At 43.1% G+C, this 26,496-nt stretch overlaps 1 protein-coding gene across 1 annotated transcript in view; it reads left to right on the forward strand.

The window, feature by feature from the left end:
* The first annotated feature begins 2,271 nt into the window (after positions 1-2,271).
* The window catches only part of ANAPC5 (anaphase promoting complex subunit 5), a 48,690-nt gene continuing 24,465 nt past the window's right edge, over positions 2,272-26,496 (forward strand). The window contains exons 1-12 of the mRNA XM_044275748.1: positions 2,272-2,525; positions 3,871-3,950; positions 5,684-5,793; positions 5,920-6,148; positions 7,155-7,221; positions 9,950-10,051; positions 16,397-16,587; positions 18,060-18,141; positions 18,375-18,467; positions 21,027-21,208; positions 22,011-22,146; positions 22,255-22,329. Of these exons, the coding sequence (XP_044131683.1) occupies positions 2,325-2,525; positions 3,871-3,950; positions 5,684-5,793; positions 5,920-6,148; positions 7,155-7,221; positions 9,950-10,051; positions 16,397-16,587; positions 18,060-18,141; positions 18,375-18,467; positions 21,027-21,208; positions 22,011-22,146; positions 22,255-22,329 (1,548 nt within the window). The 5' untranslated portion in view covers positions 2,272-2,324. The remainder of the gene's footprint in view (positions 2,526-3,870; positions 3,951-5,683; positions 5,794-5,919; positions 6,149-7,154; positions 7,222-9,949; positions 10,052-16,396; positions 16,588-18,059; positions 18,142-18,374; positions 18,468-21,026; positions 21,209-22,010; positions 22,147-22,254; positions 22,330-26,496) is intronic.

The following is a 26,496-nucleotide window of genomic DNA, read 5'->3' on the forward strand; positions in this document are numbered from 1 at the left end:
AGAAAGGAGGACTCCCAGGCCTTTTGCCAGACAGAGGACTAGGAGCCGAAAAGCCAAACTGTCCAGCCTAAAGCCGGACGTCTGGCCAGTGTGTTCTAGTTTGGCAAACATGGTTGCCAGTGAAGGAGTGGTGGGCACCACTGACTCTTTTGGTTGATGAGGTAGGCATGTTGAGCAACAGGGACTTGGGAGGGACAGGGGCAGGCAGCATGTGGGGTGTCTCCATCAGTCATGTCACTCAACTTAGGTCAACTGAGTTAATTAAAGTGCGAATTACAGCAAAAATAAATACATTTCTAATTGTTAATGTCTGGGTTATTTTTTTATGGTGGGTTTGCATTTTGGATTAATACTATACGAGTGGTGGATCCAAGTGTCTCCCATGCAGTAGTAGCATATTCATCTACAGGATGTATACACTGTTGATATATATGACGCATGGATCTGGTGTTGTGTTCCGCTATGTGACACGAATAATCACTTTTTCTGACAGAAAAAAAATCTTCTCATGGGCTTCCTTTCTAAATATTTTCTACATTTATTAGGGGCCAAACCTTGAAAGCTATTTCTAAATGAAGTATAAGTTTGTATTATCTATTTTCCGCTGCTAAAAACAAAACAAAAGAAATAAAAAACATTTTAAATCTGTACGTTTTTTAAAACTCCTTTTCATGGCGGCTCGGTCTAAGCACAGAACGGGTCCCCGATGCAGCAGAGAGCCGTGCTCCTGCTCTGAGCTCCAACCAGCAGGAGTGCCGATCCAGGCTGTTAACCCCTTACAATGGTGCCCACCTCATGTAAGTGGTGACAGAAGGAGCGGACTCCCTCTGCAAATGCAATCGCGAGGTGCCGATGTGTGTATAGGCTGGTTGGCCCCAAGCTGGCCTTGAGTGTTCCCCAGCGGGCTGCATTTTAATGTCAGTATAGCACTGACATTAAAATGCAATGCACTATAGGGATAGTGCATTGTATTTTAGAAGCAATCAAAAGACTATTGTGGTAAAAAAAAAAAAAACATTGATTAAATGTAAAAAAATGACAATAAAAAAATATGCTTATTTCCTTTGAAAAGACGCTTTTTAATGAAAAAAAAAATAGCAAAAATAAAATCTAACCCCATAAGTTTGCCATCTCAAATATCACAAATATCATGTAAATTATCCCCTACGGTGAACGCAGTAAAAAATCAAATGAAAAATGGCAGAATTGCCAAAAGTGTTATTTGCCCAAAAATGATACCAAAACAAGTCGTCCTGCAAAAAAAAAATCAAGCCTTCACACAACTCCATAGAAAGAAAACTAAAAAAAAGTTATGGATCTTGGAAAGTCGAAATGCAAAAAGATTTTTATTTTTTTATTTTTTAAAAAGGGGCTTTATTTCACAAAAGTAGTAAAACATAAAAAGCTATATGTAGTTGGTATCGCTGTAATCGCACTGACCCAGAGAATAAGGCCTAGTTCACACGAACGTTTTTTTTTGCGGGTGTACGGGCCGTTTTTTTGTGTTCCGTATACGGTCCGTATACGGAACCATTCATTTCAATGGTTCCGCAAAAAAAACGGAATGTGTTCCGTATGCCTTCCGTTTCCGTTTTTCCGTTCCGTTGAAAGATAGAGCTTGTCCTATATTTGGCCGTAAATCACGGGTCGTGGCTCCATTCAAGTCAATGGATCCGCAAAAAAAACGGAACACATACGGAAATGCATCCGTATGTCTTCCGTTTCCGTTCCGTTTTTTCTGAACCATCTATTGAAAATGTTATGGCCAGCCCAATTTTTCCTATGTAATTACTGTAAACTGTACATGGCATACGGAAAAACGGAACGGAACAACGGAACGGAAACGGAAACACAACGGAACTCAAAAACGGAACAACGGATCCGTGAAAAACGGACCGCAAAAAACTATAAAAGCCATACGTTCGTGTGAACTAGGCCTAAAGATATGTTATTTATGTCGTAAAATGAATGTTGCAAAATTCATAAAGTAACTACTCAGTGGCAGTATTGCTGTTTTTTCCCCATCTCCCTCCCAGAAAGAGTTAATAAAAGGTAATCACAAAGTTATGTGTACCCCAAAATGGTACCATTAAAAACTACAACTTATCAAGAATAACGGTTTTGCTAACCAGTTTTCATCGCGGAACACTAATTGCAGATCCTTTGTTTCAAGGGATCCCGGGGAAAGTTTAACAGCGAGGTCCGAGCGTCTCAGATCACGTGATGCACAGTTTGCGTTCCGATTGGCCCTCTCCGTGACGCGCCTGGCTGTGAAGCTGCGAGTAGTGGAGGCTGCAGAGCGGACCGCAGGGCAGTGCCTGGCCATGGCGAGCGTTCACGAGAGCCTGTATTTTAACCCCATGATGACCAATGGCGTAGTGCATGCTAATGTGTTTGGTATCAAGGACTGGGTGACCCCATACAAGATCTCCGTGCTAGTGCTGCTGAGCGAGATGACCAAGAACAGGGAGATGGCAGCGGTGGAAAAGAGACGGCTGAAAAAGCAGATCCTGCCGCTTCTGCAGGTGAGGGTGGTGCCCGGTGTGTGCCAGGTGCCTTCAGGGCTGGTCTGCATGCTGAGATCCTGGCTGGAGGTGCAGCCTCTGCACTACCAGAGTCTCATCCATGTGCATCAGACATTGACCTGTGGTGCGGCTTAACGTGCAGCCTGTCTGTCTGTCTGTGCTGTGGATTTCTCCCTTTGCAATGCATAGAGTGAAATCTGCAGCAAAAGCTGCGACTGCTGCGCGGAGCTTCACCTCGTATGGCTGTCCCAGTGCAAGGCGCCAGTTTAAAGAGAATAGCTTTTTGTGCATATCGTATGCACCAAAATTCTTGTGTACACTGCCTTGGGCCTCTTACACGCGACCGCAAAAAACGTATCTGGTTGCATTTACCTACCCCAGCATCCGCGTCGCTCCTGATGCCTACGCGGCTGCCCCTGCATCTCCCTGTCGCACGGTTTAAAACGTCCGGCCGGCGGGAGTCAGCCAATAGCATGCCGGGACGGGAAAGATCCTCAAGGTAAAAATAAAAAAGATGCAGGTTTTTTAAAAGGGATTCTACACTTTGATGATCTATCCTCTGGATAGATTATCATCTTATGATCGGCGGGGGTCAGACACCCGGTACCCCCGCCGATCAGCTGTTTGAGAAGGCAGCGGCGCTCCAGCAGCGCCGCGGCCTTCTCACTGTTTACCGCAGGCCCAGTGATGTCATGACTTGTATAAACCTGGCTGGGCGCAGCTAAGCTCCATTCAAGTGAACAGAGCTTAGCCCCACCCAGGCAAGTTGATATTAGTCGTGACGTCACTCGGACAGCGAGAAGGCTGCGGCGCTGCCTTCTCAAACAGCTGATCGGCGGAGGTCCCGGGTGTCGGACCCCCGCCGATCAGATGCTGATGATCTATCCAGAGGATAGATCATCAGTTTAAACAAAGTGCAGAACCCCTTTAAACCAAAAGTTGATTCTGCAACACTGGGAAGTATACTGCAAAGGAAGGATGAAGGACGTGGACTTCTTCCTGCAGCCTCATCTGTTCCTGACTTTGTCACAGAAACTGCAGCTTAAATAGCAGACACTTACCATGTGCACCCCGCATCGCGGTGCAGCACCATTGACTTCTATGAGTCTGCGATCTGCAAAAGACATGTCCCATCTTTTGCGGCGCGGCTGCATGGACCCGGAGGCAAATGGAATCTATGTAAAATATGAAAAGCAGAGCACACAAGTTCTTGTTGCCTATTTTTTTTTCTAATTAATGCAGTTTTTTGTCTGTCTCTGGCTTGTTGAAACAGTGCTGTTTTTTGCAGATTAGTAAATCTGCAGCGCTTCATATACTCTGTTAACCTTTCTCTTTGTTATCCTAGGGTCCGGACATGTCACTTTCAAAGCTGATTAAGATCGTCAATGAATGTTGTCCAAATGTGGCAAGTTCGCTGCAAATCAGGTACAGTCTTGTTAACACCGGTATTAGGGATCTTTCACACGAGCGGATGCCGTGCGGGTAAGGCTACTTTCACAGTGGCGTTTTGGCTTTCTGTTTGTGAGATCCGTTCAGGGTTCGCACAAGCGGTCCAAAGCAGATCAGTTTTGACCTAATGCAGAAAAGGATCCGCTCAGAATGCATCAGTTTGCCTCGGTTCTATCTCTATTCCGCTCTGGAGGCTGCCTGCAGCGTTTTGCTGTCCGCTTGACGAAACTGAGCCAAACGGATCCGTCCTGGCACACAATGTAAGTCAACGGGGACGGATCAGTTTTCTCTGACACAATAGAAAACGGATCAGTCTCCCATTGACTTTCAATGGACTTCATGACGGATCCGTCTTGGCTATGTTACAGATAATACAAATGGATCCGTTCATGATGGATACATGTGGTTGTATTATTTTAACAGGTCCGTTTTTTTCAGATCCATGACGGATCTGCCCAAAACGCGAGTGTCAATGAAGCCTAATCCGCTGCGTGAAAGACAGCCAAGCCCCGTTCCGGACAGCGGAGACACTGAGTATTAACATGATTCATAATGCTCCGTGCCTCTCTGCTGAGGCACAGAGCATTATCAATCATGTTAAAGGGAACCTGTAACCTGGATTTTAGGTATGGAGCTGAGGACATGGGTTGCTAGATGGCCGCTCGCATGTCTGCAATACCCAGTCCCCATAGCTCTGTGTGCTTTTATTGTGTCCAAAAAAAACGATTTTGTATATAAATGAGGCTACTAACGTTTCGGAGCCCAGCCACGTCCACAGGGAGGGAGCCCAGCACCGCCCGCATCCTCCGAATCTCCTCCTTGCTCCCTGACTTCACAAAGCTAGAGCGCCGTAATCTCGCGATGCGCGAGCTACCGCATGTGCAGTGTTGGCATAGTGTTCCTTCCCTGTGCTGGCATCAGCTTCAGGGAACAAACTGCGCATGCGCCAGCTCGCACATCGCGAGATTACGGCGCTCTAGCTTTGTGACGTCGGGGAGCAAGGAGGAGATTCGGAGGATGCGGGGCGGTGCTGGGCTCCTTCACAGTGGGCGTGGCTGGGCTTGGAGTCGGAGAACGCTGGACTGCTCTCTCAAGCATGGAGGAGACAGGATTCATCTAAGGTGTTTTTTTTTTTTTTGTTTTTTTTTAAGTTGGGCGCAGGTTGAGTATTGGGTCAGTCAGCTAATAGGCTGGACAATCGATTTTATAATAAAATATATATATATATTTTTTTTATGGCAATGCTAATGGAAAAAGGACTATACACAAATGATATTTATCTTGAGATGCATTTTTTTAGTTTGCCACTAATGACCATGAAAATTTTTGCAGTGTTAACAATGTCTTCTGTCCAGTGGAGTACATCTCTGTCTGTCAACTTTTTTTTTTTTTTTTTCTCCTCTTAAGAAGATGGACATAACAATTATCATTAATGGGGTTTTCCAGGCACCAAAGAGTAATGACCTATCCTTGGGATAGGTTGGCATCAAAACAACCAGCTCCCATTCTAGGAGTGTGATGTGAGCCAGTAGAATCGTAGACTTAGTGTCTAGGAAGGGACATTCTCCACTGTTTACTGTACATGAAGATCTTTTGATGATCCTCAATAATTGTGGGAAAAAAAGCTACACCTTAAACTGCCCTCCTAGTGCATTATAAAGGAATTGGTCAATACCCTGCAATATTAGACCTTATTTTACGTCTTGTAGGATAAAACTCATGGCAGAAGGAGAGCTGAAAGACATGGAGCAGTTTTTTGATGAGCTTTCAGACTCATTCTCAGGGACTGAACCCGACGTGCACAAAACAAGTGTTGTGGGTAAGTACAACAGTGCGAAGTCTGTATGTATTGTAAATTAAATGGATGGCAGTCAAATAAGTGCATTCCATTTAACTTGACAGAAAAAGTATACTTCGTAATTTCACCTTCTGTCCACTTGGTAAGGTCTATTTCGTCGCCACATGATCTTGGCCTACAACAAACTTTCATTCAGTCAGGTGTATAAGTTGTACACCTCACTGCAGAATTACTTTCGGTGTAATAAAGCTAAGAAGACCTCAAAGAATGAAGAGGCAGAAATGGAGCTCACCAACACTGAGGAGGAAAATGAGGAGGAACAAGAATTAGGTGAAGAACGAGAGATGGAGAAAGAAGACCTTGACTGTCCTATTGGGTAATATGAACCCTTTCTAGTCTTAGAATATTTGACTTCCAGTATAAGCATCGTTCAGTTAGAATGTATGGAGAAGAGAAATCTCATGGCAGTGTTTTTACCCTTCTTTATAAATTTGGTTTATAAAAAACACATTTTTATTGAAGGTAAAAAAAATTGTTGATAATTGCCCATATAGTTTTTTTATTTCTCTCAAAAATATATGGCTTTTGCATTCTTGAGACTTTGGCCTGCATATATCAAAACTGTGTTATTTAGCCACTGTCTAATTAAAAACTACTCAGGGGCTAGACGGTGATCTAATGGTTGTAATTGGGGTTCGTGATGTGACAAAAAATTGTTGCAAGTCACACACAACTTTGCCACCATAGACCACAATGCAAGTCTTTGTGATTTGCTTGTGACTTTTCTACGATCTTGCTTTGTTTTTACAGCAGTTTGCAGACAAGTCGCACAGATGTGTTTGGATGGGCGACTTTTATGAGACTTGCTGTTTAATCATGCATCACTGACATTAGCTCTCGGCCATTAGCTTTTCCAATTTATAAGAAAATTACATTTTAATGTTTTTAGTTGGTTTTTTTTTGTTTTTTTTCTAAACACTTTTTAGTATTCCCAACTTGGACATGCAATCCTCTGATTATACGTAATACACTATAATACTTTTGTATTGCAGTGTATTATGACCATCACTGTAAGACTTTATAGGCCCTGCCGTAAGAGCGGCTTATGCTAACTAGTTGCTGCTATAGTGTGATATTACACCAGTGGAGGAGGGGGTTAATGTTGATCTATGTGTAGTGAATCAGAGATTGAACTGCATACTGCAATATCCTAAAGCAAGTTTTATTATTATTGATATAGATTTTTAAGCTCTGTTCACATTACTGTTTTCTAATGCACGCCGACTGATCCCATAGAATTATAATAAGGTCCCAAACACCCTAAACCTGGTTGTATGTTATATACCTGGTACTAATTCCTAATTAATTTTTTTTTACTATAGAGACGAAGAATTGGCATGTAGTGGGCCTCTATCCCAAAAGCAAGCAGAGTATTTCCTTTCCCATCAGGTATACTAAATATTTTTGTGTAGTTGTATGTCACTTTCTTGATATTTATTTTTCTATTTTTTTTGTGCCAAATAATATACTTGAAAATAGCATCTAGACATTAAACCTTCCTTTAATCAAGCTGTTTATTCAATTTAGCACAGAAAATAATAATAAAGTGGTTTTGCACTGTTTAAATTAAGTGGGACATGTCGCCACCTTTTAGCCATCATGAAATGACGGCATGTTGTTCTGGCAGAGAGAAATGCCTGCTGTAATTCTTCGGATGCAATTGGAATCTCTGCCGCCCCAATCAACTATAATGGGGTTCAGTGGAGATCCAGCCGCTATCCGGCAAAAATGCCAAGGAAATACCGGACAGAAACCACGGCGTGCTGTGATTTATGTCCAGCCGATTCCCAGCATTCTCTGCTGTAACTGGTTGCCAGATCACAATGCTGGAGATGTGAAACTAGCCTAAGGCCTCATGCATGCGACAGTATGTATTTTGCGATCCTGCAAAAAAAAAAAAAAACGGGTCCGCAAAAAAATATGTATGACGACCATGTGCATTCTGTATTTTTCGGAACAGCTGGCCCCTAATAGAACAGTACTATCCTATGCAGACAATAATAGGAAAGAACGGATATACGGAAATGGAATGAACACGGAGTAACTTCCATTATTTTTTTTTTTGCGGACCCGTTGAAATGAATGGTTTTGTATACGGTCCATGTGAACGAAGCCTAAAAGGCTTATAAATACTGTCAGTGTTTTGTAGTAATTTCTCTGGGTCCCTATTGTACTTGTTCTATGAACCGGACTGAATTCCTTGCATGCTCTATCATGGGGGCATTCAACTGGCATATGGTAGCCAGCTGTCCAGACCACGCATTTCTCAAACTCAACTGTATATGCATCCTCAAAACGCAAATACAGCTGATTACAATGGTGAAGCAGGGAGCCATCGGAACAAGGTGGCATCACTATGCAATCTTTGGTGCTAAGGAGCACTAAAGAGGGTATCGTATTGTGTGGGGAAGCCATTTAATGGGACATCACTGTGAGGGAGCCATTTAAGGGGATGTAATACTGTGAAGGGGCACTTAAGAGGGAATCATGCTGTGTGTGAGAGCCACTCCAGGGGACATCATACTATATGGCGGCACTTAGAGGTTATCACTTTGTGTAGGGCTATTTAAGTGGGTCTCGTTCTATGTGGGGGCATCCTGCTATAAAGGGGGCAGTTAAAGGATATCCTACTGTGAGGGGACCACTTAGAAGCATCATACTCTGTGTGGGGCACTAAGGGACATCATTGCAGTCTGCTGGGGTATTAACGAGCATCACTATTGTGAGGTGGCATCGAGGGGACATTCTTATTTTGTTTTATGTTATTTTGTCGGATTAGAGGCGTGGCTTATTGGTTGAAAAAAACAACTTGCTGAAGTCCCATATTTATTTATAATTTTTTTTCGGCTCGGTCCTTCATGCGATTGCAGATACTATTGGATACAATATCATTGAGATTTTCTTTCCCAATGGCGCAATAGTACAGAGTTTAGAGGACATCTGTCAGCAGATCTGTACCTATGACACTGGCTGACCTGTTACATGTGCACTTGGCAGATGAAGGCATCTGTGTTGGTCCCATATTCATGTGTCCACAGTGCTGAGAAATATGAAGGTTTAATATATGCAGATGAGCCTCTAGGAGCAACGGGGGCATTGCCATTATACCTTGAGGCTCTGCTTTCTCTGCAACTTCGTCTCGTCACTTTGATTGACAGAGCCAGACAAGCATGATCACGTTTACACCGCCTGGCCCTGTCAATCCAAGTGCAGAGGACGTGGCAGTTGCAGAGAGAGCAGAGCCTCTAGATGTAATGGCAATGTCCCCGTTGCTCCTAGAGGCTCATTTGCATATATTAAAACTTCATTTCTCAGCAATGCGGACACATATGAACAATGGGACCAACACAGATGCCTTCAGCTGCCAAGTGCACATGTAACAGGTCAGCCAGCTTCATAGGTACAAATCTGCTGACAGATGCCCTTTAAGGGACTCTGGAAGAAACAGGAAGTTGATCCAGCGAGTAAAATCAAGAGTACTTTATTTCTTCATTTAAAATCGTACAGCACAAAATCTCCTGATGCGTTTTGACCAGTTAGGTCTTATTTATATGACTAAGACCTAACTGGTCGAAACGCGTCAGTTCAGAACATTATGGGATTTGTGCTGTACCATTTTAAAATGAAGAAATAAAGTACTCTTGATTTTACTCGCTGGGTCAACTTTCTATTTCTTCTGATGTGTTGAGGAGCTTAAACTAACTCCGGATCTGAGTTTGGAATTCTCTCCACCGCCTGAAAGCTGGAAGCTCAGCAATTCTGAAGGGACTCTACCATATGCATTTTCTTAACTTGATCCTATGTTTTGAGGGATTGTCATAGTCTATTACTGGTTTTAGGTGGACATAATATGTTAGAAATTGTAGGATGAGACTGCACGAAATTCCACAATATTATTCAGATTCCTGCCCTGTAAGAAGCCATAGTAATATATCAAAGTCTAGTGAAACCGCACGGCTAATTGTGTATTTGGAGTTATAAGAAGAGCGTGTTTTTCTCTGGTCTGTTATACGTGATATGCATCTTCATGATATTTAATTTGGGAGAAGGTCATAAATGATTATATATTGGTTGCTGCTTTATTCCAATGCATCCATTGTCCATTTGTGTGTTCCAGGCCTCATTACTGAAGAATGATGAAAGCAAAGCACTATCACCTGTCTTGTTGCAAAAAGAGTTGAACAATCTACTGAAGTTTAATCCAGACTTTGCTGAAGCTGTGAGTCTTCTAGGCACAGTAGTTGTATTTCTATGTGCGCAGGTTTACATTTTGTGTTAGGAACAATCCAGGCAAAACATATGCTTTGTGTTAGGCCTCTTGCACACGACCGTATGGCTTTTTCAGTAATTTGTGGTCCGTAAAAAATGGATCCTCAAAAAATACGGATGACGCCCGTGTGCATTCATTTTTTTGCGGAACGGAACAGCTGGGCCCTGATAGAATAGTACTAACCTTGTCTGTTATGCGGACAATAATAGGACATGTTCTAACTTTGAACGGAAATATCGAAACGGAAGGCATATGGAGTACCTTCTTTTTTTTTTTTTGCGGATCCATTGAAATAATTAGTTACGTATATGGAACGCAAAAAAACGGAACATAAACGGGGGGGGGGGGGGGAGTTTGTGTGCAAGAGACCTTATGGCTTCCTGGATTCTGTCTGGGGGTGGGCTTCATCTTGATTGAGGTCTTCTCCCGGCCGGGCCGCGCGCTGGACTGAATGCGCACGCCGCCGCGCATGCGCAATGGTGACTTATTTCTGGCCAGTATAGTACAGAGCCGGCGTGCGCGTTCGCAGCTCTGTACTATTCTGGCCGGGAAGAAGTCACCGTCGCGCATGCGCGGCAGCGTGCGCGTTCAGAACAGCGAGCGGCCCGGAGAAAAGGAGTCTTCTGGGCAAGCGCGACCATCGGGATTTTGGAGAAGAGCGGTGGCCGTAACCAGGGGAGACTGAGTCACAACAATAAGGTAAGTGGGGATGAATTTTATCCTAATCGGTGGGAATTTGTTAATAAAGTATATTTACAAAAATGATCACTGTCAAATCATTAACAGATTTAACAGTGATCATTATGATGGGATAACCCCTTTAACCACCTCCCGACCGCTGTACGCGTATATGCGTCCGGGAGGTGGTTGCTTTATTCCTCCTGGACGCATATACGCGTCTTCTCGCGAGACGCGAGATTTCCTGTGAACGCGCGCACACAGGCGCGCGCGCTCACAGGAACGGAAGGTAAGCGAGTGGATCTCCAGCCTGCCAGCGGCGATCGCTCGCTGGCAGGCTGGAGATCCGAATTTTTTAACCCCTAACAGGTATATTAGACGCTGTTTTCATAACAGCGTCTAATATACCTCCTACCTGGTCCTCTGGTGGTCCCTTTTGTTAGGATCGACCACCAGAGGACTCAGGTAGGTCAGTACAGTCCCACCAAACACCACACTACACTACACCCCCTCCCCCCCCGTCACTTATTAACCCCTTATAAACCCCTGATCACCCCATATAAACTCCCTGATCACCCCCCTGTCATTGATCACCGCCCTGTCATTGATCACCCCCCTGTCAGGCTCCGTTCAGACGTCCGCATGATTTTTACGGATCCGATCCATGTATCCATGGATCCGTAAAAATCATGCGGACGTCTGAATGGAGCCTTACAGGGGGGTGATCAATGACAGGCGGGTGATCACCCATATACACTCCCTGATCACCCCCTGTCATTGATCACCGCCCTGTCAGGCTCCATTCAGACGTCCGCATGATTTTTACGGATCCGATCCATGTATCCATGGATCCGTAAAAATCATGCGGACGTCTGAATGGAGCCTTACAGGGGGGTGATCAATGACAGGCGGGTGATCACCCATATACACTCCCTGATCACCCCCTGTCATTGATCACCCCCCTGTCATTGATCACCCCCCTGTAAGGCTCCATTCAGACGTCCGCATGCGTTCTGTGGATCCGATCCATGGATCCGTAAAAAATCATGCGGATGTCTGAATGGAGCCTTACAGGGGGGGTGATCAGTGACAGGGGGGTGATCACCCTGATCACCCCCTGTCATTGATAACCCCCCTGTAAGGCTCCATTCAGACGTCCGCATGCGTTTTGTGGATCCGATCCATGTATCCATGGATCCGTAAAAAATCATGCGGATGTCTGAATGGAGCCTTACAGGGGGGGTGATCAGTGACAGGGGGGTGATCACCCTGATTACCCTGATCACCCCCTGTCATTGATAACCCCCCTGTAAGGCTCCATTTAGACGTCCGCATGCGTTCTGTGGATCCGATCCATGGATCCGTAAAAAATCATGCGGATGTCTGAATGGAGCCTTACAGGGGGGGTGATCAATGACAGGGGGGTGATCAGGGAGTCTATATGGGTGATCACCCCCCTGTCATTGATCACCCCCCTGTCATTGATCACTCCCCCCCTGGTAAGGCTCCATTCAGCCATTTTTTTGGGCACAAGTTAGCGGACATTTTTTGTTTGTTTTTGTTTTTGTTTTTTCTTACAAAGTCTCATATTCCACTAACTTGTGTCAAAAAATAAAATCTCACATGGACGCACCATACCCCTCACGGAATCCAAATGCGTAAACATTTTTAGACATTTATATTCCAGACTTCTTCTCACGCTTTAGGGCCCCTAAAAAGCCAGGGCAGTATAAATACCCCACATGTGACCCCATTTCGGAAAGAAGACACCCCAAGGTATTCCGTGAGGGGCATATTGAGTCCATGAAAGATTGAAATTTTTGTCCTAAGTTAGCGGAAAGTGAGACTTTGTGAGAAAAAAAACAAAAAAAAAATCAATATCCGCTAACTTATGCAAAAAAAAAAAAAATTCTAGGAACTCGCCATGCCCCTCATTAAATACCTTGGGGTGTCTTCTTTCCAAAGTGGGGTCACATGTGGGGTATTTATACTGCCCTGGCTTTTTAGGGGCCCGAAAGTGTGAGAAGAAGTCTGGGATCCAAATGTCTAAAAATGCCCTCCTAAAAGGAATTTGGGCCCCTTTGCGCATCTAGGCTGCAAAAAAGTGTCACACATGTGGTATCGCCGTACTCAGGAGAAGTTGGGGAATGTGTTTTGGGGTGTCATTTTACATATACCCATGCTGGGTGAGAAAAATATCTTGGTCAAATGCCAACTTTGTATAAAAAAATGGGAAAAGTTGTCTTTTGCCAAGATATTTCTCTCACCCAGCATGGGTATATGTAAAATGACCCCCCAAAACACATTGCCCAACTTCTCCTGAGTACGGCGATACCAGATGTGTCACACTTTTTTGCAGCCAAGGTGGGCAAAGGGGCACCTTTCGGATTTCGCAGGCCATTTTTTACACATTTTGATTTCAAGGTACTTCTTACACATTTGGGCCCCTAAATTGCCAGGGCAGTATAACTACGCCACAAGTGACCCCATTTTGGAAAGAAGACACCCCAAGGTATTCTGTGGGGGGCACGGCGAGTTCCTAGAATTTTTTATTTTTTGTCACAATTTAGCGGAAAATGATGATTTTTCTTTTTTTTTCTTTTTTCCTTACAAAGTCTCATATTCCACTAACTTGCGACAAAAAATAAAAAATTCTAGGAACTCGCTGTGCCCCTCACGGAATACCTTGGGGTGTCTTCTTTCCAAAATGGGGTCACTTGTGGGGTAGTTATACTGCCCTGGCAATTTAGGGGCCCAAATGTGTGAGAAGAACTTTGCAATCAAAATGTGTAAAAAATGCCCTGCAAAATCCGAAAGGTGCACTTTGGAATATGTGCCCCTTTGCCCACCTTGGCAGCAAAAAAGTGTGACACATCTGGTATCGCCGTACTCAGGAGAAGTTGGGGAATGTGTTTCGGGGTGTCATTTTACATATACCCATGCTGGGTGAGAAAAATATCTTGGTCAAATGCCAACTTTGTATAAAAAAAATGGGAAAAGTTGTCTTTTGCCAAGATATTTCTCTCACCCAGCATGGGTATATGTAAAATGACAGCCCAAAACACATTCCCCAACTTCTCCTGAGTACGGCGATACCAGATGTGTGACACTTTTTTGATGCCAAGGTGGGCAAAGGGGCACATATTCCAAAGTGCACCTTTCGGATTTCACCGGTCATTTTTTACAGATTTTGATTGCAAGGTACTTCTCACACATTTGGGCCCCTAAATTGCCAGGGCAGTATAACTACGCCACAAGTGACCCCATTTTGGAAAGAAGACACCCCAAGGTATTCCGTGAGGGGCATGGCGAGTTCCTAGAATTTTTTATTTTTTGTCGCAAGTTAGTGGAATATGAGACTTTGTAAGAAAAAAAAAAATAATAAAAAATCATCATCATTTTCCGCTAACTTGTGACAAAAAATAAAAAGTTCTATGAACTCACTATGCCCATCAGCGAATACCTTAGGGTGTCTACTTTCCGAAATGGGGTCATTTGTGGGGTTTTTCTACTGTTTGGGCATTGTAGAACCTCAGGAAACATGACAGGTGCTCAGAAAATCAGAGCCGTTTCAAAAAGCGGAAATTCACATTTTTGTACCATAGTTTGTAAATGCTATAACTTTTACCCAAACCATTTTTTTTTTGCCCAAACATTTTTTTTTATCAAAGACATGTAGAACTATAAATTTAGCGAAAAATTAATATATGGATGTCGTTTTTTTTGCAAAATTTCACAGCTGAAAGTGAAAAATTTCATTTTTTTGCAAAAAAATCGTTACATTTTGATTAATAACAAAAAAAAGTAAAAATGTCAGCAGCAATAAAATACCACCAAATGAAAGCTCCATTAGTGAGAAGAAAAGGAGGTAAAATTCATTTGGGTGGTAAGTTGCATGACCGAGCGATAAACGGTGAAAGGAGTGTAGTGCCGAAGTGTAAAAAGTGGCCTGGTCATGAAGGGGGTTTCACCTAGCGGGGCTGAAGTGGTTAAGTTGCATTATATGAATACTATTTATTAAGCACGTTGCGCCAGAATGATGGCATAAAATGTGCCAAAAAGAATGCCGTTTTGTTTTGCACCAAATATATCAATTGTTTTCTCCAGAATTTTCACCATAAAGAATGCATCACGCAAGAAATGAGTAATAAATGTCAAAGTGGGCGGGGCTATCAAATTGGCGCATATTACGTCTCATTTATCATCCTCTTATGGGCAGAAATGGTTCAAATTGTTGCAGACAATTAAGCCAGTTTATGTGGTGGTGTTTTTTGTAAAAAGTCGCATTTATGAAAAAAGAGAGCAATATAAATGAGCTAAACAATGGGGTTTTGACAGTAAATTGACATTCATCAAAACAATAACTAAAACGTCCCAAGTCTGAGACAAGTCGCAATTTACCACAATAAATGTCGCAAATATGCTTCAAAATTTGTAAGTATGTTTCAAAAGTCACCAGTGCAGTCTGGCAGGGTTGGCTGAAATGGCGCATTTCAGTTTTAACAAGTTGCATTTTAGTGCTAATGTCGCAAATCGAGAGAAATAAGCAGATAATCAAGCTATTCATAATTTAAAAAGTCACATTTTAAAATTGGCGTGCACCTTTTGATAGGAGGTGAAAAAATCACCAATTTTGATTTGTTAGTATATTTTTATTTTATTTTTTTACACAAATTACACCATTACTGATAAATGTCCTCCAGTATGTCCAAATCCTGGCGAAGCAGCAAGCTACGTCCACTTTTACAAACCAACGAGACTGGTGTAAATAGCATTGAATCCTTGCACCGCTTGTTAATACATATGTCCTGCTGCAGATATCATGCTCTCTTGGAGTAAAATACATAGTCACAAATACATGGATCCATGTGGGCCACTGTATATGTATATTTTGCATAGGGTGCTCCTTTAAGTGGTCACCAGTGTGCGTCACTGATGCTTCTACAGACGGGAGGGCTACTGTGCTGGTCTCCGCAAGAGTTAGGCTGGGTTCACACCTGAGCGTTTCTCAAACGCGCGTTTTACGTGCGTTTTTGTCGCGCGTTTTTATGCACGATTTTTGTAATAGTAAACGCGCGTTTGTGTGATTGACTGCAGTGTCCTATGGCCACAAACGCGCGTCAAAACGCCCCAAAGAAGCTCAAGTACTTGATTATGCGTACGCGCTGTAAAACGCCCAGGTGAGAACCATTCCCATAGGGAATCATTGGTTTCTCCTTGTTGAGCGTTTTACAGCGCGTAGGAACGCACTGTAAAACGCTCAGGTGTGAACCCAGCCTTAAGATAAGTCCACCGCAGGGCTCCTGGTCTTCTGTTTCGGCAGAGAAACTGAATACCAGAATTGGTGTTTCCAGGATAGCTGGGATCTGCCGGATTCACTATAATGAGGTCCGTTGGGTTTCAGGCATGAATGGCAGCATTCTGCTGGACATAAAAATGCAATGTGCTGAAATCTGTGGGCCCCTGCTGTGTACAGCTGTGCCAGACATGGCAATTCCAGTATTCTGTTCTTATGTTGTAAATATGCATATGGAGGGGGGCTGTTTAAGTGAGAACTCAGTAGTACTGTAAACTAGAAGTTTATTACAGCAGAGCTTCATTTTTATTTTATTTCAGCATTACCTAAGCTATTTAAATAGTCTGCGTGTCCAAGATGTGTTCAGTTCGACCCATAGCCTGCTTCATTACTTTGACCGTCTAATCCTCACCGGTGCAGAAAGTAAGAGCAATGGGGATGAAGGTTATGGACGGAGCCTACGATATGCTGCACTCAACCTGGCTGCACTCCATTGTCGCTATGGACATTAGTATGTACTTCTCCTTAAAAAAAAAAATTACTATTTAAATCTGTTTTAGCCAATCTTTTGTAATAAGCTGTCATGTGGCTGTTCATAATGACAAACACTGGGGGTCATTTATCAAACAGAAATAAAGATTGGTGCAGATTTTGGCACAAAGGTGCTTTGCGCTGCAATCTGCGACTTCTCCCTGCTCACGCCAGGTCTAAAAAAGGGAACGTGGTGGGGAAGGGGATGGACCCGGCAGGCGTAGAAAATGGTCTAAATGTAAGATAGATAAGAAGCTGTCTTACATTTAGAAGTGGTGGAGGATCCGGAGAAGTTATGTTTAGGCTGGCGCCTCTTCATAACTCCGGCAGGACTATCGCTAGGTATAGGGGTTATGAAGATCGGCGTCTAAAACGCCGGTCTTAATAAATGTGCCCCACTTTATCTGACCATTATATTGTTAAAGATGTGCTTAATCGGAGCTAAAATGTTTGCTTCTGCTGCTCCAAATTAGTAGTTTAATCCTATGATTTTATGTGTACAGCAGGGTTAATTCTGTTCTCGGCTTTAGTACACAGCACATTCCTATACATAGTGAGGAAGGGGGTGTGGCAGGGTGTACATTGTGTAATGTCCTCATTGGTCAGTAGTGGTACAACGTATATCACACATGACCCTTCCAGAAGGGGGGTCTTCCAGGATGGGTGAGGTGAGAACCTTGTGCTGTTATTTCTTTGAAGCAACAGGATATGGGAACAATTTTTATTTCTGAAGAATGATGTGCATATATGGACATCTCTATCAATATGACTTGTATCATACACATTTTAGCAGTTCTGTAGCCTCTGTCTCTGATTTTCAGTCCTCTCTGCGCTGGTAGGTGGAGACTGGCTGCTATGATGTCTCCCATAGAATACACATAGGGAGATAGGAGATTCTGCTCCTTTAAGTCTCAGATCAGCAGATAAATAGATATTTCATATTTTACTATACTATTGATTTATGGGAAAATGTGTGAGGGTTGTCTCATCTTGCTGTTACTAAGGTGAGATGAGACACAGTTCCGACCACCTCCTGGTCGGGAAACAAGAGTGCAGCGGCGTTCTGCTGTTTCAGTAGCTCTCATTGCCGTGCATGAGAGCTACTGAAACGGCGTAGCACAACAAGCTATACTGTTTGCCTAACTGAGAAGCGCTCTCCTGTTTCCTGGCCTGGAGGTGGTCAGACCTGTGTCAGATCTAGACTTATTAACGGCAAGATGAGACAACCACTTTAATGACCATTTAATATAATTTTTAAAAACAAGTTTGATATTTTGGAGACACTAGCTTGCACATCTATTATAGACCTTTTATAGTGTTTATGTGGCTTTTATGTTTTATTCAGTGTAATGACATGGCTAGCGCTACACAGCAATAGTCACCCAAGCATAAAAGTGTATGTGTACATTTACTTTAAAATATGTTTGCATTGTTTTTGTTTGTGTCCTTTAGTCATCAAGCGGAGCTGGCCCTGCAAGAAGCCATAAGGATAGCACAAGAATCAAGTGACCACGTCTGCCTGCAGCACTGTCTGGTACGTTCAGTGTGTGATGCCCCAGTAGTAATGCACAAGTAAATATAGAAACTCTTGTTTGTGCTAAACGTTTCTCTATACATAATTGTGTAAGTAAGCGCACCACCAAGTAGTTGAAATTTTAGACTACTTAGATTGGATGTTTTATAAAATTGACCATTCTACTCTGACCATGATTTTCTAACTTATTGTCAGCTCTTAGTAGTAAGGAAACTATATATTTTTTCTTTCAGAGTTGGTTGTACATATTGAAGAACAGAAAAGGTGAGGATAGCAGCGTGTTTCTGGAACACTCTGTAAAGAAAGCTGTGCACTTTGGGCTGCCAGTAAGTTAATATTTTGATTACTTCTTACAAGGACACTGAGTAGCTATTTCTACTATAAATAAATATATTTTTTTTTCTACGTTTCATTAACTGGCAAGACCTAGTAAATAACCAATGCAAACGCAGAATTTTCTAGATGAACGATAGGTTATTTTATTTCTTGTTACACTAACCTATTTCTCAGCTCTATACATACATTGTCATCACTTACATCTTATACATTTTTATAGAAAACCAGCTAAAGTCTTCATATGTTTTTGGGTGTGTCATAAAGCCAGAATACCCAGTGAAATCCCTCCAAAATGCAGAATGTAAAGACTTCATGTAGATGATGTCCTTGTTGGATTTGGACCCAGGAATCTTCCTCCTTAGGGTCCATTCACACATCCGCAAAATGGGTCCGCATCTGCGGATCTGCACTTCCATTCCGCAAAAAAAATTAAAATGGAACATGTCCTATTCTTGTCCGCGATTGCGGACAAGAAAAGGCATTTTATATGAGGGTGCCAGTGATGTGCGGTCCGCAAAATGCGGAATGCACATACCGGTGTCCGTGTTTTGTGGATCCGCAAAACACATACGGACGTGTAAATGGGCCCTTACAGTGCTACAAATTAGCCATGCTGCCCACAGAGTTAAAGGCATTTTTACACAGAATTGATGAGCATCCCTATGTAAAAGAGCAGGGATCAGCAACCTTCGGCACTCCAGCTGCTGTGAAACTACAACTCCCAGCATGTACAAGTACTTGTCTGTTCTTGTAACACCCATAGAAGTGAAAGGAGGATTCAGGAGTTGTAGTTTTAGAACAGCTGGAGTGCCGGAGGTTGCGGATCCCTGTAATAGAGTCTGATTTGATTTATTTGATTCAGCAGGTACTTCCTTGAGTGAGCAGCACAAAATAGCACCCATACCGTTAGCCACGTTAGTTACCCATAGTACAGCATATACTTCCAGTAAAGTCATTGACATTTTTACTTGAGTACATTTTCGTAACTACAGAGAAAATGACATGTAGACATGATGACATTGAATGCAATTTTAAACAGACCATTTTTTCCCTCCTCACAGTATACCCTAGTGTTGCTGTGGTATCACTAGTGATGCAGAAAACCCCACCAAGAGACTCCTAAAACTCGCTATAGATGCTGATAAATTCTTCCTATTTCAATAACATCTGCTGATTCCAAAAGCATTTTAAAGGGGTTGTCCGCTTTTTACTATTGATGACCTAGCCTGAGGGGGGGGGGGGGGGGGGGGGGGTACGGCTTTGCCTTACCTGCTCACAAGTATGATGTCCTGTTGACTTCTATGGGATGGCTCTGTAGTATTCCCTTGAACAGACAGCGCCCTCCCATAGAAGTGAGGATAGGTCATGAATAGTGAAAAGTGGACAACCCCTTTAAAACCTATCCACTGGATATGTGATAAATGTTAGATTGGTAAGTGTCGAGCATGTTCGCTGCTCCTTAGCAGCAGTTGGACCCCCCCACTGTTCTAGCATTTGATACCTATCCAATGGCTAGGTAATAAATCCTTTTGTCTAGAATACCCCTTTAAAATAATATGCATGTTCAACACATATTAATTGCAGTGTTCGGTTAAAGCTAGTATCCTGTACAGTAAGTTGGCTGACAAATGACTCATATCTTGGATAGGGTTGTTGCGGGTATCGAAATTTCGATACCCAATCGATACGCTGCGCAGTCAAGTATTTCTGAACATGAGCGCGCTCATGTTCCCTCAGCAGCGCAGGGGAAGGAGGAGCGGAGAAGGGGAGGGTGCACCAATGATAGGACGACCTTTTTTATGGGTTCGGACTAAGTTAAGTTAGCAGGCTATATAGAGCGACACCCAGGGATCTCCCTGCACCTACTATTATTCATGGACACGGAGAAGGAACGCCCAGAAGAGAAGCTGATGTCTCCTGCCCGTTGCTCCGATAGTAGTAATTAGCATACGGAGCAGGAGACTGTAACTGGGGCACAGCGGGCGAACGGAGCAGCGCCCAGTAATAATAGTAGTTGCAGGGAGATCGCTGCTCTATGTAGCCTGCTAACTGAACTTAGTCCGAACCCACAAAAGGTAGTCTTTAACTTTTAATACAGGAGGCAGGTGCCGGCAGCAGAATCGCATTGCCGTCACCCTGCCTCCGCGATCAGCAGCAGTTAACTGCCGCTGATTTGATGCCAGTACCCGCCTCCTGTATTAAAGGTTAATTATCATTGGTGGTGCTTCCCCAGTATTAGAATCATTGGCGGCGCAGTGCACGTGCCCCCCCAGTATTTAAAATCATTGGTGACTCAGTGCCCTAACACCCCCCCCCCCCCGTATTAAAATCATTGGTGAATGCTGTAACAGTAAGAAAAAATATATATAATGCGCGATTCGCCATTTAAAAAAATAAAATGCGGAATGCACGTGGCTTTTTTGGTTTCTTTTTTTCGCGTGGTATCGAGTATCGCAATAGTTTTCTATGGTATCGAAATCGAATCAAAAATTTGATATCGCAACAACTCTAATCTTGGATACTAACATAAGCAATATTTTCTCTTTTAGTTCCTTGCTTCCCTTGGTATTCAGTCTTTGGTCCAGCAAAGGGCATTTGCAGGAAAGACTGCAGATAAACTTATGGATGCACTTAAAGACGCCGACCTTCTCCACTGGAAGCACAGTTTATCTGAGCTAATTGACATCAGCACTGCACAGAAGACAGCGATCTGGAGATTGTATGGACGCAGGTAATTATTTCTATATCCTTAGGACACAATATAAAAAGTTTCTGAAACAATATTAGCCTACACAAGTGTAAAATTATGATTTATAGGAAGGTCTTTACATTGTTTTATAATGTATATGTTATAGCTATTGACTGGTTAGTTATATATTTTTCTTATTCTTGCAACTTAATTCATTTTAAAGGGGTAGTTATATCTCAGACACTGATGGCATGAATGTCTGATAGGTGCAGGTCTTACCTCTGAGACCACTCTTCTCTCAAGAATGGAGGCCCTGAAATGATGGGATAGCAGCTACACAAGCGCTACCACCATGGGAGCTCAGAAAATTCCAGCAGTTCTCTTGCAATGAATGGAGAGGTGGCCGTGCATACACGGTGCACTCTCCATTCACCGATATAGAACTGATGAAAATAGCTGAGCGCACTCGCACAACGGTTTTCAGAACTTCCACAGCAGTGAATAGAGAACACACCGCATACGCGCAGTGTGCTCTCCTTCACTTCCGATGCCCTGTTCTGGAGATAGGTGCGGGTCCAACCTCTGGGACCCGCTCCTATCTAACAACGATTGCCTATCCTAGCGATAGGCAATCAATGTATCAGAATGGAATACCTCTTTAAATCACTTATATTATTTTTATAACCCTGGAGGTAATGTTGATCTAGTAGATGACCTTGCTCCTGTGCTGCCTAAATTGTAACAAAGCAATGATATTGCAACAGGTACAGCTGCTCCTCAGTGTGGACAGCTCCTATAGGGTTTGATGGACACTTAAGACCATAACCTATTATCTCTTTTCTAGTACGATGGCATTGCAGCAGGCACAGATGCTCCTCAGTATAAACACTTTGGATTCCGTTCATGTGAGCGTCCAGCAGAATAACACTGAATCCTTTGCTGTCGTTTTGTGTCATCTTGCAGACCTACATGCGGAACAGGTGTGTCAGTTAGTTATTTTAGTGAGCATGGTATGGCTTTTCATGATTATTGTGTGTGTATGTCCCCCCTATATAAATAAGCTGGTAATGCATACGTTTCTATTACAGGGCTGTTTTTCTGCTGCTTCTGAGATCTTAAAACATTTGAAAGAAAGGTTCCCTCCAAACTCCCAGCATGCAAAGGTGCCATTTTTACATATTAATACGTGTCTTTGTCTTGATAATGTTTTCATAAATCACTGCGAAAGGTGCACCACAATGATATGCAACTGACGACACTGGCTAATCCCTCAGGCTGATGTTAGGAAATGAGACTTTAGCCAATGTATTCCTGTCGGGAACACATCGGAGCCCTTTTGCACCACCATCAAGGTATCTCAGTGTGGCATGGGTCCTACCACTAGACTACCTATGGTGTGTGTGAGTACGGTCTGAGAGGTGCTAAGATCTAACTCGCAGCCAAGCTCCCACATACCTCCACAGTGAGATCACTCGTGCAGTGGGAGAAGAGAGAGGGCTGCAAGCCTCACCCGTAACAGGCCATGTGATACAGGCTACCAGGTGCAACAGAATGCCACCAGCAGTACGCAATGGCACATTCTAAACATATAAAGAAAAAAACCTGAAATAAAGTGACCTAAATGGGAGGAAATGCTCACAAACCCCAAACACTACTCCCTCGGTTATAAACACGCCACTGTTTGGGGTTTGTGAGCATTTCCTCCCATTTAGGCCACCTTATTTCAGTTATTTTTCTTGATAATGTTTTCGATTCAATTCTAAAATAAGGCTCTTTCTGCACATCCCTTCTTTGTTCCCATGTTACTTCCATGTATGCCATGGAGCAAAACCTTGCATACACTGATGCTGCTTAACATGCATTTCTGCTTTTTATATTAATGTTATGTTTGTAAGAGAGAAAAAATATGTTTTGCTGTAAATCTTCTTTAACCCCATCCCACGTCATGATGTAGATCATCAGCAGAAGGTAATTTCCACACATTGCACGTCTCATTGGTTGCATGGGCACAACAGTTGTTGCACAATCCCTGGCACCCATGGCTTGCATCTGTGAAAAATGTAATCCTGTTTTACAATATAATAATCATCATCGTGCTGGAAACTGACAAAGGACGACAAAGAACAGGCCATTAAACCTTAGTCATGCATATAGCAGGCTTGCAGTTGTAAGTCGATGAGGTCAAATACATTGGACTATTAGTCAGCCAAACCCACTGATTTTGCTGGGAATGGTCGACCATCTAATCTCTATTTGATGTTCTGCTTACCTTTTGTTAGGACATGCCCGATTTGTATGGCAGCAGCATACTCCTCCATTCAGAAAAAATGCTCTCTTGATGAACCAAGTCTTCATGAGTATAGTGAGGTCGGAAAAAATAGTTGTTGGCCAACAGCTATGTGGCCAAAGAGAATATGTCATCAGAAAATGACCTATTGTTTAACCCCTTCAGGACCATAAGGCTGATCGCAAATATTTTTCCCTTTTGGATACCGTGGTCAAATGTGACCACGGCATTTGAGCAGTCCGGAAGCCGCTTGCTTCTGCTGGGGTAACAGCGTTCCCCGGCTGAGATCGGGGAACCTGTTACATTGCTGAAATAGCCCGAAGCCTCAAGCAGGCTTCGAAGGCTGTTTCAGGAATATACCAATACAGGCCACTAAGTGGCAGCATTGTATTGTTGTATTGCAAATGAAATGTTCAATGATGGCTATATAGCCATCAATGAACACAATGGGCAATCTATTGGGCCAGTTATTGTCACTCAAGGTAGTTTAAAAAAAAGTTTTTACAAATATAAAAAAATATAAAAGTTCAAATCGCCCCCCTTTCTTTAAAATAAAAATACTTAACCAATAAAAAAAATTAAACTTCATGGGCATCGCCACGTGCAAAAATGCCCATACAATTAAAATATACCACAATATTAATGGCATACGGCAAATAGCGTAAAGGGGAAACAAAATAAAAACAGCCAATTCGTGATTATTATTTTTTTTGTCACTTGAACTACCCAATAATTTTTTGATGATAAAAAGTCGCACACACTTTATATTGGTATCACTGAACAGTACAGCTCGTCCAGCAAAAAAATTAGCCCTCACGCAGCCCCGTACACATAAAAAAGTTATAGGGGTCAGAATATGGTGATAAAATGTATTTCTCTCGCAAGTATCATTGGAGGACACAGGATACCATGGGTATAGCTGCGGCTGCCACTAGGAGGCGACACTAAGTAAAAAAAAGTGTTACTTTCTCCTCTCAGAGAGCTAATCAGTTTTTTGCTCAGTGTCTGTAGAAGGTAGACCTCCCTTTGCAGGGCATCTTTTACAGTTTTCTTGTGTTATTTTACCTTTTTTCCTCTTTAGGTACAGGAAACAGACGCCTGGCCTCTGTTTACCCGGAGAGTAAGGCCGGTTTCGGTACCCGGGGATGTGGCCATTGGAAGTGTTAGTTTGTTGCCATTCCCTCTTCTATTTACCTCTAGGGCGATGATATACCTTTCAATACATCCCCAGACATGGTAGGCAATCCTTTCTGCCAATCAAAGAATATCCATGATAGCGGTTAGCATAATTACAATGGGCATAGCGGAGGAAGATGATGGCTCACCCTTTCAAGTGACGTATCCGCATGCCGATAAGCTCCGCCTAGTGGGAGCGGCTATCTTAATATGAGAGCAGCGGTCAAGCGGCCGCGCGACGGCCGTAAACAGAGCCGGCCGCGCTAACAGGAGTGTGCAGCTTCCTTTACCTGCAGGCAGAGTGTCAGTTTTGATAAACAGATGGGGCGAACTGCACTCGTGCCATTAAAAGAATCTGCTCCTGAGGACATATCACTGTTATAAATAGTGATATAGAAACGCGTCGAGCAGACGCATGAAGAGGCAGGGACAGTCTAACATTTATGTAAATGGCGATGGGATCTAATAGGATAGGAGAAGCAGGTTATAGGGTAGAGCTTCAATAAAATAGCTCTCACCTGCAGTGTATCCATCCTACTCCGCTAGTGCAATACACTGTTGCAACAAATTCAGCAGTTGCAACTTGGTGTATGGCTGTTGCTATAAATTACCAAAACGAAATAAGTGTATTCGGCGCACCTAACAATTATCCACAGTGTGTTTGGATAATTGGGCAGGATATCACAGAGAGAAAAAAAATCCTGATACATCCAGATAAACACACTGTTTCAATAAGTGTGGAGGCAGAGGCTGTACCCATACAATTGTGGTGTGAGACATTCCTCCAGACTTAGCCTGATGAGTTCATCATGTGGTGGGTCGCCACTATTTTAATAAATACAATAATAAAGTTTTATTTTTAAGCGTTTATCACTGGATAGTATATTCTGCGTTACCTACTCCCACAAGTACAGTAATCACACAAACAGGTGAAGTAATTGCGCCACCATTGGTTACTATGTCTCCTACGCCACAGCGCCAGATACTATATTTCCTATCATATCCCTCCTCTTCTACGGGTAGAGTATGCCAAGAAACGTTACCTACTATTACCCGGTCCTCCTCCATAAGCGGAATATGGGCGCTACCACTGGATACTGCAGCTACTACCAGATTATCCCCTTAATTTTTGTTTGTTGGTTTTGAGCGCCAGCATGGCAGTCTCTGTCCTCCCAGGGTGTATCCCCTCAACACCGCTTTAAGTCCCAGTGGGACTCCACACTACATGGTTGGTCATGATACTGAACACCTTCAATAGGTGGTGTATCTGCCCTAGAAGAGAATTCGGTGGTTACTAACAAGCAAATTGAATATTACACTGCTTCAGAATACTGTATCCACTTCTAGCTCTCCTCTTTTTCAGGTGGCTTATTTAGGCTAGCACTCCATTCCATGGCTACTACTGTATGTCCTCCTCCACAGGTGGAGTATTTACACTAGCACTAGAGATTGTAGCTACTACTGTAAGGCTTCATTCCCAGGTGGCATATCTACCCTGGCTTTGGCTTTTGTCGCTACTACGGTATAGCCACCTTCTCGGGTGGCGTATTTACGCTATCACTACATGTCATGGCTACTGCTGTATGGCCTTCTCAGGTATTGCACTAGCCCTAGTTTCGGTGGTTACTATCTGTATGGTCTTCTCAGGTGGAGTATTTGTATTAGTACTACATACCCATGGCTCCTACTGTATGGTCTCCTCATCAGGTGGAGTATAGTGCGAACACCAAATACTTTGGTTTTTACGGTATGACCTCCTCCTCAGGTGGAGTATTTCATCAGCACTAGTTCCTGTGGCTACTCCTTTCTTTCTCACTCCTTGCATTTGCACTAGATATGGTTTTGTGGTTTCTACCACATTGCCTTC

Source organism: Bufo gargarizans, chromosome 1 (genome assembly GCF_014858855.1).
Source record: "Bufo gargarizans isolate SCDJY-AF-19 chromosome 1, ASM1485885v1, whole genome shotgun sequence".
NCBI lineage: Eukaryota > Metazoa > Chordata > Amphibia > Anura > Bufonidae > Bufo > Bufo gargarizans.